The sequence below is a fragment of the Hordeum vulgare genome, chromosome 5H (assembly GCF_904849725.1).
Source record: "Hordeum vulgare subsp. vulgare chromosome 5H, MorexV3_pseudomolecules_assembly, whole genome shotgun sequence".
Taxonomy (NCBI): domain Eukaryota; kingdom Viridiplantae; phylum Streptophyta; class Magnoliopsida; order Poales; family Poaceae; genus Hordeum; species Hordeum vulgare.
Window position 1 is genome coordinate 542160330 of NC_058522.1, and position 19839 is coordinate 542180168.

The 19839-nt window shown below is 46.0% G+C and overlaps 1 protein-coding gene across 1 annotated transcript; it reads left to right on the forward strand.

Moving 5' to 3' along the window:
* Window positions 1-450: 450 nt before the first annotated feature.
* Window positions 451-1239, forward strand: LOC123398707 (protein TIFY 5A). The gene is made up of 2 exons (XM_045093154.1): window positions 451-660; window positions 760-1239. Exons 1-2 carry the CDS (start codon window positions 484-486, stop codon window positions 1033-1035), a joined length of 453 nt encoding a protein of 150 aa, XP_044949089.1. The 5' UTR covers window positions 451-483; the 3' UTR covers window positions 1036-1239.
* The last annotated feature ends 18600 nt before the right edge of the window (window positions 1240-19839 follow it).

Below are 19839 nucleotides of genomic sequence, written 5' to 3' on the forward strand. Positions count from 1 at the left end.
CTGACACGTGGCATGCATAGTGAGCGGCTTACGGAGAGGAAAAATGAGTCGGTTTATTTAAAGCGTTTTCCTTAATTTTCTTACTTTTTTGTTTAATCTTTTTAATGGAAAATGCTCAGTCAGCCCAAAAAATCACCACTCGATTCTAGTACAATGCTCGGTCCAGCTTGGTCGCCAAAAACAGGGGAGCCACGCCCAAGCTGTTTGTGAAGCTAGCTGATGGAGATGCTCACACACCGCTGCCGAGAATGGAAATGTGAGTTGGAAAAACATTCTGGCCAGCGCCGCTGCGTGCAGATTTGCGAGCAGTTCGTCACATGCGCCAACGGCCTGAACCGCCACGGCCGGCGCCGCTCACCCGTAGAATAGATCCTGTAAATCGACGCGCGCGTCGTGTCCCATGTCGTTGCATCTATATATAACCACCCGGTCGATGCGGCGGTCGAATCCCTCGATCGGCTTGACGGTCGGAGGAGGCGACACATGCCCGGCGGCGACGACGCCGGCATGGGAGCCTGCGGTGCCGACGGCCTGGAGCTTAGCCTCCGCCTTGGAAGCCCGACGATGGCCCCCGCCCCGGCGCCGGCGCCGGCACGGAGGAACCTCGCGATTGTGTACGACCGGCGCGTGCTGTGCGCCGTCGACGTGGTCGAGCTACAGGTTCGTCAACATGCACATGCGTTACGTTTACGTACGCCATGAATGAGCGGTGACCATGGCCATGGCCGGCTAATTAACTGCTAACCTGATTAATTGCAGGCAATGGCAATCATATCCATGGCGAACCAGGAAACGACGGGGAAGATCACAGACATGGACGAGGCCGGCATCGCGCAAGGGGCGTGGCGCGCCGCTCGCGCGCCGACGAGGGCACCTCCGAATCACGGCGGCATCGTGGCGCCGACGCCGGTCGGCGATCAGGGGGGGCTGTCGATGAAGCGCTCGCTGCAGCGGTTCCTCGAGAAGCGCAAGACGAGGGCCAGCACCGCGTCGCCGTACGGCGTGCACCGGCCCGCCGGGCCGCCGAGATCTTGATGGCCGAACAGATGATCCGATTGTCCCGCCAACATACAGGTGTCGCCGGCCGGCGGTGCGTGCGTGTCGCCGGCAATGGCTATAAGCCTTTTCCCCATTTCCTCGCGAATCGTGTGCCCAGGTTGTAAACACCGCAATATGCTACCATCCGATAAGCCTGACAACATTTTGGTATACTACCTCACAAAGAAGGCGCTTTGCTTCGGTCCTGCGAAATTCGTTGCAAAATCACCGTACGTGAGGCTCCTCCCGGCGTTCCATGTAAGAATACAGGATGGACATACGCAGGCGTGCGGGTTCATTAAAGCATCAACAACCGACATTACAAATCTGACCCCTATACGTCCGCCCATAACCTACCACACATCCACACATCTTAAAGACGGGTCTTGAGTCCATGTAAATTGTTCTAATTCAACAGTTCAAAACAAAGTAAAACAAATCATGATTCAACGGACATGTTAAAATAAAATAACGTCTGAGCATGATGGATGCCTGGACCGGATCACTCGCCGTACGCTATCCATACCTCCTTTATCCGGACCACATGATTTGCCCGCATCCTTGTCGCATGGCTCGCTGCTGCCCCAACCAACGTCGTTGCCTCGTACTCCCTTCGGTCGTTGATCTCCTTCTTCTTCATCTTCTTCTTAGCAAGACACTTCTTTGCATTCTAATCCAAGAGGGTTTCCAATATGATCTTCGCGATCTTCACGTCTTGTGCGAGTTACAGTCTCTCCTTCTCAAGCTTAATCGCTCCACATGACTTCGCCTTTTCGAGTTCTCATTTGATCGTTGCCTCTTATTTCTCCAACTCGATCTTCTCCCTCTTAATTTTCAGCTTCTTCTCTGTCCTCTTCCGGTCCCAATCCATACTTTTTTTTTGCACATCCAACATAAGCTTGTACCTTTCCACTTTCTTGTTGTCTTTTACCGAAAAAATGTGCGTCCATCTGGAGGACAGTTTTGTAGTCGCCACATCAGGGAGGCCCTTGCATTCTCCCGGTTGTTTACCATGACTTGTCGGTTATACTTTGTCACGGTGGCTCTCCCATTCTCCATGAAAATATCTTCCTTTTCATCGTCCAACCCAATTGATTAGTGGGAGCTTGAGCCAGCATTCCTCTTTTTGTCGGCCTTGAGATCGGCACAACGTGTGTCCATTTTGACCAGCCATTTAATATGATCCAACAATGACTAAAAGCAAATGACTTCTCCGTTTCATGATACATAGTGGTTACCACCGTCGTCTAGCAAACAACAAATGTATGAGCACGAGAATGCAAAACAAACAAGCATACACAAATGATGACAATATGAAGTAGCTTACGATGAGTTGCCTCTCCTATTCCACTTTGGGGGCGCCCGGTCACTTGTGAGTAGTACCCGGCATATTCACTTCCCCTTGAATGATCCTCCATCAATGTTGGAGAGATATCACATTGCGATTGGTGATGATAGGATGGGGCTCCACATATTCCTTGCATTCGTGATATTCTTTCAAATCTTCTTCCAATATTTGGTCCCCTCTCATATTGGATCCATTGTTATGGCCAACCAAGCTTTGGCCAACAAGATATTCACAAAAGTTGAGAATGTTAGACCTCTTGCCTTCCCCGTATTTGTATTCCTCTTCTTCTTGCTCAGTTTGGGGATCGATGTTGTCCAAACTTCAAACGAAGGGCAAGTTGGATCCCTCAATTCGTACTCCATTTGGGTCGGATCTTCACTTTCATTGATCATGTTCGACAGGAATACCTCCTAAATAATCTTGGTTTTGCAAGCATTCATCATGTTCAAAATGGACCAACGATGTATGCAAAACACTGAACATGCCATATGCAAAGTTGATCGGACAAGAGCGAATGAACATACTGAGTCTTGTTGTCATTTCGTCGAACAAGTCGTGGGCAGCCCACGCGCCGCCGATTCCCGTGCTTATCCGCGTCCGAACGAACTGTGACGAGTGACATACGTCCACCACCGGCATCTGCGTGGGTGGAAAGCTCTCTAGAATGCCCCAAACGGTGTCGGATCCTCCTCTATCTCAATCTAGTCCAACGACGCAATCCTTGTCGACGGGCAAATGGATGGTGTGTGGGGTTCCGGTGCAGCGTGGGGGACAAATGCTCGTCCATGTCCACATCCGCCCACTACGACGCCACAACGGCTTCCATCTCACTGTTGGCGGTGCCGGTTCCTCCGGGCGATGTTCTCCGACTTGCACGCCGAAGCCGAGGACGGACGCCGATGGACAAGGCGGACGCAGCCTTTGTCACGACGGTCAGGGAGGGGCTGGACAATATCTTGGGCGGCGGATTGGGACCGGGATGAGGGTGGGGAGTAAGGGTGACGGATGTCAAGTGCTCGTACGCGGGAAAGGAAGAAGGGAAGGGGGGAAGGAGGAAGGGTTTGCTGGATTGAATGCAATTTGTGATGGGGTAGGGTTGTCGTGTCCGACAATACAGACACGTTCGGATGCGACGCACGCGTTTGGACACACCAACCGCCCTATGTTCGTCCCAGATTTAAAATGGATATAAGTGGTACCGATCAGTCCGGACGTTTGAGGTCGTTCGAGAAACCCGTATGAACCGTCCCTCCGAGAGTTTGAAGTGGGTTTGAGACGCTCGACTATGGATTCTCTTTGGATCAAACGCAAAATTGTGTACTCTAGCTGTATCCAGATGATGCAAAATACAATCAGATCACGAGACGCAAGATCTATCTACGCAAAATACGATAAGATTGTGCTTTGAACACCATGTTCATGAGGGAAGCAGAGGTTAGGGGATGTGAAACCTGCTCTGTACGACAAAACGCACACATGGTCAATTTTCCCTTTTTTGGAAACTTTTTGTTAACAGACCTGCGATAATGCTTCAGCTGTGTCACAAAACCCTGTTGGGAGCCTAGGATGGATCTGGTATCCCGATGTTCAGGGTTGGATCTTAGGCCAACTCCAACGCAGGGACACAAATATATGTCGATTTTGCTTGATTTCCGTTTGTCTGTGTCGGCACTTTGACAGTTATCCGGGCTTGTCTCCTTCATTTGGCCAGTGAACCGGAGCGGCTAACCCATTCGGTCTCGTTCATACGTTTATTGTAAATTTTTCTCAATTTCTACATTGTATATACATATTTATCAAATAAACAAATAAAAATGAAACATTGCTCTCGATTTAACAAATAAGTCAAACAGTTTTATTACAACACAATAAATAAATATCTCATAGTTTACAATCACATGAATTTGAAATTGCAGCAAATTTATTAAAAGAAAAGGAGTAGATAGATCTATTGTTGCCTATGTAAGTTCATATATGCTCAAATAGATCATTTTGAAGTTGAATATGAGTTGTCCAATCAAACATTTCTTGGTGAAATTGGGTGAAATGTGCATATGTTGCTGCTGTTGGGGAACGTCGCATGGGAAACAAAAAATTTCCTACGCGCACGAAGACCTATCATGGTGATGTCCATCTACGAGAGGGGATGAGTGATCTACGTACCCTTGTAGATCGTACAGCAGAAGCGTTTAGAGAACGCGGTTGATGTAGTGGAACGTCCTCACGTCCCTCGATCCGCCCCGCGAACAATCCCGCGATCAGTCCCACGATCTAGTACCGAACGGACGGCACCTCCGCGTTCAGCACACGTACAGCTCGACGATGATCTCGGCCTTCTTGATCCAGCAAGAGAGACGGAGAGGTAGAAGAGTTCTCCGGCAGCGTGACGGCGCTCCGGAGGTTGGTGATGATCTCGTCTCAGCAGGGCTCCGCCCGAGCTCCGCAGAAACGTGGTCTAGAGGAAAAACTATGGAGGTATGTGGTCGGGCAGCCCTGAGAAAGTCGTCTCAAATCTGCCCTAAAAGCCCCATATATATAGGAGGAGGGAGGGGGACCTTGCCTTGGGGTCCAAGGGACCCTCAAGGGGTCGGCCGAGCCAAGGGGGGGAGGACTCCCCCCCCCAAACCGAGTTGAACTTGGTTTGGTGGGAGGAGTCCCCTTCCCTTCCCACTTCCTCCCTCTTTTTTTTTCTTTTCCTTTGATTTCCTTCTCTTGGCGCATAGGCCCCCTTGGGGCTGTCCCACCAGCCCACTAAGGGCTGGTGTGTCTCGCCAAAGCCTATGGGCTTCCCCGGGGTGGGTTGCCCCCCCCCCCGGTGAACTCCCGGAACCCATTCGTCATTCCCGGTACATTCCCGGTAACTCCGAAAACCTTCCGGTAATCAAATGAGGTCATCCTATATATCAATCTTCGTTTCCGGACCATTCCGGAAACCCTCGTGACGTCCGTGATCTCATCCGGGACTCCGAACAACATTCGGTAACCAACCATATAACTCAAATACGCATAAAACAACATCGAACCTTAAGTGTGCAGACCCTGCGGGTTCGAGAACTATGTAGACATGACCCGAGAGACTCCTCGGTCAATATCCAATAGCGGGACCTGGATGCCCATATTGGATCCTACATATTCTACGAAGATCTTATCGTTTGAACCTCAGTGCCAAGGATTCGTATAATCCCGTATGTCATTCCCTTTGTCCTTCGGTATGTTACTTGCCCGAGATTCGATCGTCAGTATCCGCATACCTATTTCAATCTCGTTTACCGGCAAGTCTCTTTACTCGTTCCGTAATACAAGATCCCGCAACTTACACTAAGTTACATTGCTTGCAAGGCTTGTGTGTGATGTTGTATTACCGAGTGAGCCCCGAGATACCTCTCCGTCACATGGAGTGACAAATCCCAGTCTTGATCCATACTAACTCAACTAACACCTTCGGAGATACCTGTAGAGCATCTTTATAGTCACCCAGTTACGTTGCGACGTTTGATACACACAAAGCATTCCTCCGGTGTCAGTGAGCTATATGATCTCATGGTCATAGGAATAAATACTTGACACGCAGAAAACAGTAGCAACAAAATGACACGATCAACATGCTACGTCTATTAGTTTGGGTCTAGTCCATCACGTGATTCTCCCAATGACGTGATCCAGTTATCAAGCAACAACACCTTGTTCATAATCAGAAGACACTGACTATCATCGATCAACTGGCTAGCCAACTAGAGGCATGCTAGGGACGGTGTTTTGTCTATGTATCCACACATGTAAATGAGTCTTCATTCAATACAATTATAGCATGGATAATAAACTATTATCTTGATACAGGAATTATAATAATAACTATACATTTATTATTGCCTCTAGGGCATAATTCCAACAGTCTCCCACTTGCACTAGAGTCAATAATCTAGCCCTCACATCACCATGTGAATTACATTGTAATAAATCTAACACCCATACAGTTCTGGTGTCGATCATGTTTTGGCCGTGGAAGAGGTTTAGTCAGCGGGTCTGCTACATTCAGATCCGTGTGCACTTTGCATATATTTACGTCCTCCTCCTCGACGTAGTCGCGGATGAGGTTGAAGCGTCGTTTGATGTGTCTGGTCTTCTTGTGAAACCTTGGTTCCTTTGCTAAGGCAATGGCACCAGTGTTGTCACAGAACAAGGTTATTGGATCCAGTGCACTTGGCACCACTCCAAGATCCGTCATGAACTGCTTCATCCAGACACCCTCCTTAGCCGCCTCCGAGGCAGCCATGTACTCCGCTTCACATGTAGAATCTGCTACGACGCTTTGCTTGGAACTGCACCAGCTTACTGCACCCCCATTAAGAATAAATACGTATCCGGTTTGCGACTTAGAGTCGTCCGGATCTGTGTCAAAGCTTGCATCGACGTAACCTTTTACGGCGAGCTCTTCGTCACCTCCATACACGAGAAACATCTCCTTAGTCCTTTTCAGGTACTTCAGGATATTCTTGACCGCCGTCCAGTGATCCACTCCTGGATTACTCTGGAACCTACCTGCCATACTTATGGCCAGGCTAACATCCGGTCTAGTGCACAGCATCGCATACATGATAGAACCTATGGCCGAAGCATAGGGGACGGAGCGCATATGCTCTCTATCTTCATCAGTTGCTGGGCACTGAGTTTTACTCAATCTCGTACCTTGTAACACTGGCAAGAACCCTTTCTTGGACTGTTCCATTTTGAACCTCTTCAAAACTTTATCAAGGTATGTGCTTTGTGAAAGTCCTATCAGGCGTTTTGATCTATCCCTATAGATTTTAATGCCTAGAATGTAAGCAGCTTCTCCTAGTTCCTTCATAGAGAAACTTTTATTCAAGTAACCTTTTATGCTCTCCAAAAGCTCTACGTTGTTTCCAATCAGTAATATGTCATCCACATATAATATTAGAAACGCCACAGAGCTCCCACTCACTTTCTTGTAAATACAAGATTCTCCAACCACTCGTATAAACCCAAATGCTTTGATCACCTCATCAAAGCGTTTGTTCCAACTCCGAGATGCTTGCACCAGTCCATAAATGGATCGCTGGAGCTTGCACACCTTGTCAGCATTTTTAGGATCGACAAAACCTTCGGGTTGCATCATATACAACTCTTCCTTAAGGAAACCGTTAAGGAACGCCGTTTTGACATCCATCTGCCAGATACTTGGGGCAATTGCGCTTCCAGTGACCCATACCCTTGCAATAGAAGCACTCTGTTTAAGGCTTAGGTCCAGCTTTGGGTTTCTTCGGCGGATTGGCAACAGGCTTGCCGCTCTTCTTCGAATTGCCCTTCTTGCCTTTGCCGTTTCTCTTGAAACTAGTGGTCTTGCTCAACATCAACACTTGATGCTCTTTACGGCGTTCAGACTCTGCGACTTTCAGCATCGCAAACAACTCGCCGGGAGACTTGTTCATCCCTTGCATGTTGTAGTTCAACACAAAGCCTTTATAGCTTGGCGGCAGTGATTGAAGGATTCTGTCAGTGATAGCTTCTTGCGGGAGTTCAATCCCCAGTTCAGCTAGACGGTTTGAGTACCCAGACATTTTGAGCACATGTTCACTGACAGACGAGTTTTCCTCCATCTTGCAAGCATAGAATTTATCGGAGGTCTCATACCTCTCGATCCGGGCGTTCTTCTGAAAGATAAACTTCAACTCCTGGAACATCTCAAATGCTCCATGACGCTCAAAGCGACGTTGAAGTCCCGGTTCTAAGCCATACAAGACTGCACATTGAACTATTGAGTAGTCCTCCTTACGCGCTAACCAAGCGTTCTTAACATCCTGATCAGCCGTAGCGGGTGGTTCATCTCCTAGCGCAGCATTAAGGACATAATCCTTCTTCCCAGCTTGTAAGATTAGCTTAAGATTACGAGCCCAGTCTACAAAGTTGCTTCCATCATCTTTCAACTTAGCTTTCTCTAGGAACGTATTAAAATTCAGGATGACACTTGCGTGAGCCATGATCTACAACACAAATATATTCAAAGTGGACTTAGACTATGTTCAAGATAATTAGAGTTCAACTTAATCAAATTATATGCTAAACTCCCACTCAAAAAGTACATCTCTCTAGTCATTTGAGTGGTTCATGATCCACTTACACTATCCCAAGTCCGATCATCACGTGAGTTGAGTATAGTTTCAGTGGTAAGCATCCCTATGCTAATCATATCAACTATATGATTCATGATCGACCTTTCGGTCTCATGTGTTCCGAGGCCATGTCTGCAGATGCTAGGCTCGTCAAGCTTAACCCGAGTGTTCCGCGTGCGCAACTGTTTTGCACCCGTTGTATGTGAACGTTGAGTCTATCACACCCGATCATCACGTGGTGTCTCGAAACGACGAACTGTAGCAACGGTGCACAGTCGGGGAGAACACAATTTCGTCTTGAAATTTTAGTGAGAGATCACCTCATAATGCTACCGTCGTTCTAAGCAAAATAAGGTGCATAAAAGGATTAACATCACATGCAATTCATAAGTGACATGATATGGCCATCATCACGTGCTTCTTCATCTCCATCACCAAAGCACCGGCACGATCTTCTTGTCACCGGCGCCACACCATGATCATCCATCAACGTGTTGCCATCGTGGTCGTCGTGCTACTTATGCTATTACTACTAAAGCTACATCCTAGCAAAATAGTAAACGCATCTGCAAGCACATATGTTAGTATAAAGACAACCCCATGGGTCCTGCCGGTTGCCGTACCATCGACGTGCAAGTCGATATTTCTATTACAACATGATCATCTCATACATCCAATATATCACATCACATCGTTGGCCATATCATATCACAATCATACCCTGCAAAAACAAGTTAGACGTCCTCTAATTTTGTTGTTGCATGTTTTACGTGGTGACCAAGGGTATCTAGTAGGATCGCATCTTACTTACGCAAACACCACAACGGAGATATATGAGTTGCTATTTAACCTCATCCAAGGACCTCCTCGGTCAAATCCGATTCAACTAAAGTTGGAGAAACCGTCACTTGCCAGTCATCTTTGAGCAAAGGGGGTTACTCGTAACGATGAAACCAGTCTCTCGTAAGCGTACAAGTAATGTCGGTCCAAGCCGCTTCAATCCAACAATACCGCGGAATCAAGAAAAGACTAAGGAGGGCAGCAAAACGCACATCACCGCCCACAAAACCTTTTGTGTTCTACTCGAGAAGACATCTACGCATGAACCTAGCTCATGATGCCACTGATGGGGAACGTCGCATGGGAAACAAAAAATTTCCTACGCGCACGAAGACCTATCATGGTGATGTCCATCTACGAGAGGGGATGAGTGATCTACGTACCCTTGTAGATCGTACAGCAGAAGTGTTTAGAGAACGCAGTTGATGTAGTGGAACGTCCTCACGTCCCTCGATCCTCCCCGCGAACAATCCTGCGATCAGTCCCATGATCTAGTACCGAACGGACGGCACCTCCGCGTTCAGCACACGTACAGCTCGACGATGATCTCGGCCTTCTTGATCCAGCAAGAGAGACGGGGAGGTCGAAGAGTTCTCCGGCAGCGTGACGGCGCTCCGGAGGTTGGTGATGATCTCGTCTCAGCAGGGCTCCGCCCGAGCTCCGCAGAAACGCGATCTAGAGGAAAAACTATGGAGGTATGTGGTCGGGCAGCCCTGAGAAAGTCGTCTCAAATCTGCCCTAAAAGCCCCATATATATAGGAGGAGGGAGGGGGACCTTGCCTTGGGGTCCAAGGGACCCTCAAGGGGTCGGCCGAGCCAAGGGGGGGAGGACTCCCCCCCAAACCGAGTTGGACTTGGTTTGGTGGGAGGAGTCCCCTTCCCTTCCCACTTCCTCCCTCTTTTTTTTTCTTTTCCTTTGATTTCCTTCTCTTGGCGCATAGGCCCCCTTGGGGCTGTCCCACCAGCCCACTAAGGGCTGGTGTGTCTCCCCAAAGCCTATGGGCTTCCCCGGGGTGGGTTGCCCCCCCCCCCGGTGAACTCCCGGAACCCATTCGTCATTCCCGGTACATTCCCGGTAACTCCGAAAACCTTCCGGTAATCAAATGAGGTCATCCTATATATCAATCTTCGTTTCCGGACCATTCCGGAAACCCTCGTGACGTCCGTGATCTCATCCGGGACTCCGAACAACATTCGGTAACCAACCATATAACTCAAATACGCATAAAACAACGTCGAACCTTAAGTGTGCAGACCCTGCGGGTTCGAGAACTATGTAGACATGACCCGAGAGACTCCTCGGTCAATATCCAATAGCGGGACCTGGATGCCCATATTGGATCCTACATATTCTACGAAGATCTTATCGTTTGAACCTCAGTGCCAAGGATTCGTATAATCCCGTATGTCATTCCCTTTGTCCTTCGGTATGTTACTTGCCCGAGATTCGATCGTCAGTATCCGCATACCTATTTCAATCTCGTTTACCGGCAAGTCTCTTTACTCGTTCCGTAATACAAGATCCCGCAACTTACACTAAGTTACATTGCTTGCAAGGCTTGTGTGTGATGTTGTATTACCGAGTGGGCCCCGAGATACCTCTCCGTCACACGGAGTGACAAATCCCAGTCTTGATCCATACTAACTCAACTAACACCTTCGGAGATACCTGTAGAGCATCTTTATAGTCACCCAGTTACGTTGCAACGTTTGATACACACAAAGCATTCCTCCGGTGTCAGTGAGTTATATGATCTCATGGTCATAGGAATAAATACTTGACACGCAGAAAACAGTAGCAACAAAATGACACGATCAACATGCTACGTCTATTAGTTTGGGTCTAGTCCATCACGTGTTTCTCCCAATGACGTGATCCAGTTATCAAGCAACAACACCTTGTTCATAATCAGAAGACACTGACTATCATCGATCAACTGGCTAGCCAACTAGAGGCATGCTAGGGACGGTGTTTTGTCTATGTATCCACACATGTAAATGAGTCTTCATTCAATACAATTATAGCATGGATAATAAACTATTATCTTGATACAGGAATTATAATAATAACTATACATTTATTATTGCCTCTAGGGCATAATTCCAACAGCCGCTCCATACATAGACTCAACGTTCTCATCCTAATAATCAAACCCTTGATAAAAAATGTTGTCATCACGCTTATTCTCTACAATCATGTTGCGCATGATCATATAATATGCCATCACCTTGTGCTTCATGTTCTAGAGTCCCGAACAATAGTCCATCCAGATTAAAGCACACCAAAAGCATGCTCAACATCCTTCCTAGCACTCTTTTGTTCTTGGGAAAACCTAGCTCTCTTCTTTCCGATGGGCTCCGAGATTGCCTTCACGATAGTTGCCTATCGAGGATATATACCATCAAATGATAATATCCCTTGTTGTGTTGGTGGCCATTGACCTCGAAGCTAACATCTTTCAGAAAACCTAGCAAATATCAAAGAGATGTGAAGCACGTTGATATCATTGTGAGAACCTGCCATTTTAAAAAAAGAGTGTCAAATTCAAAGATCTTGTGATTCCACGGCTTCAAGTATGACCATGCAAGCCTTAACGTGTCCCTTATATTGCTCCTACCAAGCAAATGGACAGTTCTTTCATGTTCAATGCACACAATCTATACTTTCAAGCCTCCCCGAAAAACTCTCGACTCATAGATCACTAACAACCGAGTTGTATTCGTAGCATTTGGTTATCTCAAGTACTCCTTGGCAAACAATACAACCACAGCTTTGCAGAACCTGTGCAATGTCCCAAAGCATGTGGACTCACTCATGCGGACATACTCATTCACAAGATCACCTGGAATGTCGTATGCAAGAATTCAAACAACTGCAGTACATTTGTGATAAAAAAGAAGCTAATATTTCCAAGGGCATCGGGCTTGCATTGGAAGTAAGCATCCTACTCCATCACTCACTCCTAAAGAGGCTTGAACACATGCCTCGCCATTCGGAAGCATCTTCAAAAAAGTTTGGCATTGAAAAGTGGGCTTGTGAGCTGAAAATAATTGTCGTAAAGTAGGCAATGTCCGCTTTCTTTATTACGATTCAAACCAGGAGAATGGCCTGGGATGAATCCCCTAAAAATTGGTCGTCGGTGACCATAGTAGCAACCACGAATTCCTCATCGTCAGACAATGAACATAGATGTTATTAAAAAATTCATATGAGCTATCCATCATTGCCCCTTTGGAGTTATCGTGAACCCGTACCTTATGGTGTGGAGGAGTCTCCGGTCGGACAAACACATTGCAGGCGTCGACAGTCTTGGGCGTGGATGAGGGGCACCCGGTGAAAGCACCCGCCCTCGACACGTCGCAGTAGGCATGTGGAAGCCCGTGTCCTTCTATGATGTTGGTCGAGGTAGAGGTGCTGCCATTGACCCAGGCCTCTGCGTGCCTTGTCCTCTGACAACGACGAGTAGCGCCAAAAACAGCGGCAAAGAGTGGGCGGTGGTGACACTGGGGTCGTCGGTGAATGCGGCAGCAGGGTTGTGTTGGAAATATGCCCTAGAGGCAATAATAAATTAGTTATTATTATATTTATTAGTTCATGATAATCGTTTATTATCCATGCTATAATTGTATTGATTGGAAACACACTTCATGTGTGGATACATAGACAAAACACTGTCCCTAGTAAGCCTCTAGTTGACTAGCTCGTTGATCAAAGATGGTCAAGGTTTCCTGACCATAGGCAAGTGTTGTCGCTTGATAACGGGATCACATCATTAGGAGAATCATGTGATGGACTAGACCCAAACTAATAGACGTAGCATGTTGATCGTGTCATTTTGTTGCTACTGTTTTCTGCGTGTCAAGTATTTGTTCCTATGACCATGAGATCATATAACTCACGGACACCGGAGGAATGCTTTGTGTGTATCAAACGTCGCAACGTAACTGGGTGACTATAAAGATGCTCTACAGGTATCTCCGAAGGTGTTCGTTGAGTTAGTATGGATCGAGACTGGGATTTGTCACTCCGTGTGACGGAGAGGTATCTCGGGGCCCACTCGGTAATACAACATCACACACAAGCCTTGCAAGCAAAGTAACTTAGTGTAAGTTGCGGGATCTTGTATTACGGAACGAGTAAAGAGACTTGCCGGTAAACGAGATTGAAATAGGTATGCGGATACCGACGATCGAATCTCGGGCAAGTAACATACCGAAGGACAAAGGGAATGACATACGGGATTATATGAATCCTTGGCACTGAGGTTCAAACGATAAGATCTTCGTAGAATATGTAGGATCCAATATGGGCATCCAGGTCCCGCTATTGGATATTGACTGAGGAGTCTCTCGGGTCATGTCTACATAGTTCTCGAACCCGTAGGGTCTGCACACTTAAGGTTCGACGTTGTTTTATGCGTATTTGAGTTATATGGTTGGTTACCGAATGTTGTTCGGAGTCCCGGATGAGATCACGGACGTCACGAGGGTTTCCAGAATGGTCCGGAAACGAAGATTGATATATAGGATGACCTCATTTGATTAACGGAAGGTTTTCGGAGTTACCGGGAATGTATCGGGAATGACGAATGGGTTCCGGGAGTTCACCGGGGGGGCCCACCCACCCCGGGGAAGCCCATGGGTGTTTGGGGTGCTGCACCAGCCCTTAGTGGGCTGGTGAGACAGCCCAAGAAGAGCCTATGCGCATAGGAAAGAAAATCAAAGAGGAAAGGAAAAAAAAGAAGGAGGTGGGAAAGGGAAGAAGGACTCCACCTTCCAAACCAAGTGGATTTCGGTTTGGGAGGGGGAGACCTTCCCCCTTGGCTCGGCCGACTCCCTTGGGAGTCCTTGGACCCCAAGGAAAGTCTCCCCCCTCCTCCTCCTATATATAGTGGGGTTTTAGGGCTGATTTGAGACAACTTTGCCACGGCAGCCCGACCACATATCTCCACGGTTTTACCTCTAGATCGCGTTTCTGCGGAGCTCGGGCGGAGCCCTGCTGAGACAAGGTCATCACCAACCTCCAGAGCGCCGTCACGCTGCCGGAGAACTCTTCTACCTCTCCGTCTCTCTTGCTGGATCAAGAAGGCCGAGATCATCGTCGAGCTGTACGTGTGTGGAACGCGGAGGTGCCGTCCGTTCGGCACTAGATCGTGGGACTGTTCGCGGGATAGTTCGCGGGGCGGATCGAGGGACGTGAGGACGTTCCACTACATCAACCGCGTTCACTAACGCTTCTGCTGTACGGTCTACAAGGGTACGTAGATCACACATCCCCTCTCGTAGATGGACATCACCATGATAGGTCTTCGTGCGCGTAGGAAAATTTTTGTTTCCCATGCGACGTTCCCCAACAGTGGCATCATGAGCTAGGTTCATGCGTAGATGTCTTCTCGAGTAGATCACAAAAGTTTTTGTGGGCGGTGATGTGCGTTTTGCTGCCCTCCTTAGTCTTTTCTTGATTCCGCGGTATTGTTGGATTGAAGCGGCTTGGACCGACATTACTCGTACGCTTACGAGAGACTGGTTTCATCGCTACGAGTAACCCCGTTGCTCAAAGATGACTGGCAAGTGTCGGTTTCTCCAACTTTAGTTGAATCGGATTTGACCGAGGAGGTCCTTGGATGAGGTTAAATAGCAATTCATATATCTCCGTTGTGGTGTTTGCGTAAGTAAGATGCGATCCTACTAGATACCCATGGTCACCACGTAAAACATGCAACAACAAAATTAGAGGACGTCTAACTTGTTTTTGCAGGGTATGCTTGTGATGTGATATGGCCAACGATGTGATGTGATATATTGGATGTATGAGATGATCATGTTGTAATAGAAAATATCGACTTGCACGTCGATGGTACGGCAACCGGCAGGAGCCATAGGGTTGTCTTTATACTAACGTTTGTGCTTGCAGATGCGTTTACTATTTTGCTAGGATGTAGCTTTAGTAGTAATAGCATGAGTAGCACGACAACCCCGATGGCAACATGTTGATGGAGATCATGATGATGGAGATCATGGTGTGACGCCGATGACAAGAAGATCGTGCCGGTGCTTTGGTGATAGAGATCAAGAAGCACATGATGATGGCCATATCATGTCACTTATGAATTGCATGTGATGTTAATCCTTTTATGCACCTTATTTTGCTTAGAACGACGGTAGCATTATGAGGTGATCTCTCACTAAAATTTCAATATGAAATTGTGTTCTCCCCGACTGTGCACCGTTGCTACAGTTCGTTGTTTCGAGACACCACGTGATGATCGGGTGTGATAGACTCAACGTTCACATACAACGGGTGCAAAACAGTTGCGCACGCGGAACACTCGGGTTAAGCTTGACGAGCCTAGCATGTGCAGACATGGCCTCGGAACACATGAGACCGAAAGGTCGAGCATGAATCGTATAGTTGATATGATTAGCATAGAGATGCTTACCACTGAAACTATTCTCGACTCACGTGATGATCGGACTTGAGATAGTGGATTTGGATCATGTACCACTCAAATGACTAGAGAGATGTATTTTTTGAGTGGGAGTTCTTAAGTAATATGATTAATTGAACTAATTGTCATGAACATAGTCTAATGGTCTTTGCGAATTACGATGTAGCTTGCGCTATAGCTCTACTGTTTTATATGTTCCTAGAGAAAATTTAGTTGAAAATTGATAGTAGGAAACTTTGCAGACTGAGTCTGTAAAACCGAGGATTGTCCTCGTTGCTGCGCAGAAGGCTTATGTCCTTAATGCACCACTCGGTGTGCTGCACCTCGAGCGTCGTCTGTGGATGCTGTGAACATCCGACATACACGTTTCTGATGACTACACGATAGTTCAGTACAAAGTACTTAATGGCTTAGAAGCAAGGCGCCGAAAACGTTTTAAAACGTCACGGAACATAAGTGATGTTCTAAAGAGTTGAAATTGTGATTTCATGCTTGTGCCCTTGTTAAGAGGTACGAGACCTTCAACAAGATTCTTTGTCCACAAAGTAAAGGAGAAAAGCTAAATCGTTGAGCGTGTGCTTAGATTGTCTGAGTACGACAATCACTTGAATCAAGTGGGAGTTAATCTTCCAGATGAGATAGTGATGGTTCTCCAAAGTCACTGCCACCAAGCTTTGAGAACTTCGTGATGAACTATAACATGTCAAGGATACATACAATGATCCTTGAGCGATTTGCGATGTTTGACACTGCGAAAGTAGAAATCAAGAAGGAGCATCAATAGTTGATGGTTTGTAAAACCACTAAGTTTCAAGAAAGGCAAGGGCTAGAAGGGATACTTCGTGAAATGGAAAAACAGTTGCTGCACTAATGAAGAGACCCAAGATTAAACCCAAACCCGAGACTAAGTGCTTCTGTAATGAGGGGAACAGTCACTGAGGCGGAGCAACTCTAGATACTTGGTAGATAAGAAGGCTGGCAAAAGTCAAGAGAAATATATTAGATATACATGATGTTGATGTGCACTTTACTAGTACTCCTAGTAGCATAAGGGTATTGGATACCGGTTCGGTTGCTACGTGATTAGTAACACGAAATGAAAGCTACGGCATAAACGGAGAGTAGCTAAAGGCGAGGTGACGATACGTGTTGGAAGTGTTTCCAAGGTTGATATGATCAAACGTCGCACGCTCCCTCTACCATCGGGATTGGTGTTAAACCTAAATAATTGTTATTTGGTGCTTGCGTTAAGCATGAACATGATTGGATCGTGTTTATTGCAATACGATTATTCATTCAAAAGGAATAATGGTTACTCTATTTGCTTGAATAATCACCTTCAATGGTTTATTGAATCTCGATCGTAGTGTTACACATGTTCATGATATTGGTGCCAAAAGATACGAGTTAATGATGATAGTACCACTTACTTGTGGCACTGCCGCTTGAGTCATGTTAGTATAAATTGCATGAAGAGGCTCCATGCTGATGGATCTTTGTACTCACCTGATTTCGAATCACTAGTGACATGCAAATCATACCACATGAGCAAGGCCTTGTTTTCATTGAGATGAAATAAGAAAGTAACTTGTTGGAAGTGATACATTTTGATGTATGCAGTCCAATGGTTGCTGAGGCACGCAGTGGATATCATTATGTTATTATTTCACTGACGATTTGAGTAGATACAGGAGTATTTACTTAATGAATCACAAGTCTGAAATGTTGAAAAGTTCAATTCTGTTTCAGAGTGAAGTTCGTCATAACAAGAGGATAAACTGTCTACGATATGATCATGGAAATGAATATCTGAGTTACGAGTTTTGGTACGCAGTTAAGACAATGTGGAAATTGTTTCGCAGTTCATGCCACCTGGAACATCATAGTGTGATGATGTGTCTGAACGTCATAGCCACGCACTATTTGGTATGGTGCATACTATGATGTCTCTTATCGAATTACCACTATCGTTTATGGGTTATGCATTAGAGACAACCGCACTCACTTTAAATAGGGCACCGCATATTTCCGTTGAGATGACACAGTATAGACTGAGGTTTAGAGAAATCTAAACTGTCGTTTCTTGAAAGTTTGGGGCTTCGACACTTATGTGAAAAAGTTTCAGTCTGATAAGCTCGAACCCAAAGCGGATGAATGCATCTTCATAGGATATCCAAAACAGTTGGGTACATCTCCTATCTCAGATCCGAAAGCAAAGTGTTTGTTTCTAGAAACGGATCCTTTCTCGAGGAAAGGTTTCTCTCAAAAGAATTGAGTGGGAGGGTAGTAGAACTTGATAAGGTTATTGAACCGTCACTTCAACCAGTGTGTAGCAGGGCACAAGAAGTTGTTCCTGTGGCGCCTACACCAATTGAAGTGGAAGCTGATGATGGTGATCATCGAGCATCGGATCAAGTTACTACAAGCCTCGTAGGTTGACAAGGTCGCGTACTACTGCAGAGTGGTACGGTAACCCTGTCTTGGAGGTCATGTTGTTGAGCAACAGTGAACCTACGAGTTATGGAGAAAGCGATGGTGGGCCCAGATTCTGACAAATGGCCGGAAGCCATGAAATCCGAGAGAGGATCCATGTATAAAAACAAAGTGTAGACTTTGGAATAATTACTTGATGGTCATAGGACTATTGAGTATAAAAATGGATCTTTAAAAGAAGACAGACGATGATGGTGATAAGTCACTATTAAGAAAAGCTCGACTTGTCGCAAAGATGTTTTCGACAAGATCAAACAAGTTGACTATGATGAGACTTTCTCACTCGTAGCGATGCTAAAGGTCTGTTAGAATTATGTTAGTTGTTGATGCATTATTTATGAAATATTGCATGTAGGATGTCAAAACATCGTTTTCTCAACGGTTTCCTTGAGCAAACATTGTATGTGATACAACCAGAAGGTTTTGTCGATCCTAAAGATACTAGCAAGTATGCAAGCTCCAGTGATCCTTCAATGGACTGGTGCAAGCATCTCGGAGTTGGAATATACACTTTGATGAGATGATCAAAGATTTTGGGTTTGTACAAGGTTTATGAGAAACTTGTATTTCCAAAGAAGTGAGTGGGAGCACTATAGAATTTCTGATAAGTATATGTGGTTGACATATTGTGGATCAGAAGTAATGTAGAATTTCTGTAAAGCATACAAGGTTGTTTGAAAGGAGTTTTTCAAAGGAGTACCTGGATTGCGCTACTTGAACGTTGAGCATCAAAGATCTATGGAGATAGATCGAAAGCGTTTAATAGAAGTTTCAACAAGGTGCATGCCTTGACAAGTTTTTGAAGGAGTTCAAAATAGATCAGCGAAGAAAGAGTTCTTGGTTGCGTTGTGAGGTGTGAATTTGAGTAAGACTCAAAACCCGACCACGGAAGAATAAAGAGAATAGACGAAGGTCGTCTTCTATGCCTTAGCCGTAGAATCTAAAGTATGCCATGTTGTGTACCGCACCTGATGTGTGCCTTGACTCAAAGTCTGTTGAGAGGTACAGAGAGTGATCCATGATTGAATCACTAGCAGCGATCAAAAATTATCCTTAATAACAAATGGACTAAGGAATTTTTCTCGATTATGGAGGTGGTTAAAGAGTTCGTCGTAAAGGGTTACGTCGATGCAAGCTTTGACACTAATCCGAATAACTATGAGTAGTGAAACGGATTCGTATAGTAGAGTAGATATTTGGAGCATTTCCGAATAGCACGTAGTAGCAGCATCTATAAGATGGCATAAAGATTTGTAAAGAACGCACGGATCTGAAAGTTTCAGAACCGTTGACTAAAACCTCTCTCACGAGCAAGACGTGATCAGACCCCAGAACTATATGGGTGTTGGATTCGTTGAAATCACATGGTGATGTGAACTAGATTATTGACTCTAGTGCAAGTGGGAGACTGTTGGAAATATGCCCTAGAGGCAATAATAAATTAGTTATTATTATATTTATTAGTTCATGATAATCGTTTATTATACATGCTATAATTGTATTGATTGGAAACACAGTGCATGTGTGGATACATAGACAAAAC

Excerpts from the sequence above, each read along its gene's own strand:
- LOC123398707 (XM_045093154.1), top strand. The coding sequence starts at position 484 with ATGCCCGGCGGCGACGACGCCGGCATGGGAGCCTGCGGTGCCGACGGC. Across the intron at positions 661-759 it reads TCGACGTGGTCGAGCTACAG|GCAATGGCAATCATATCCAT; the intron begins GTTCGTCAACAT and ends GATTAATTGCAG.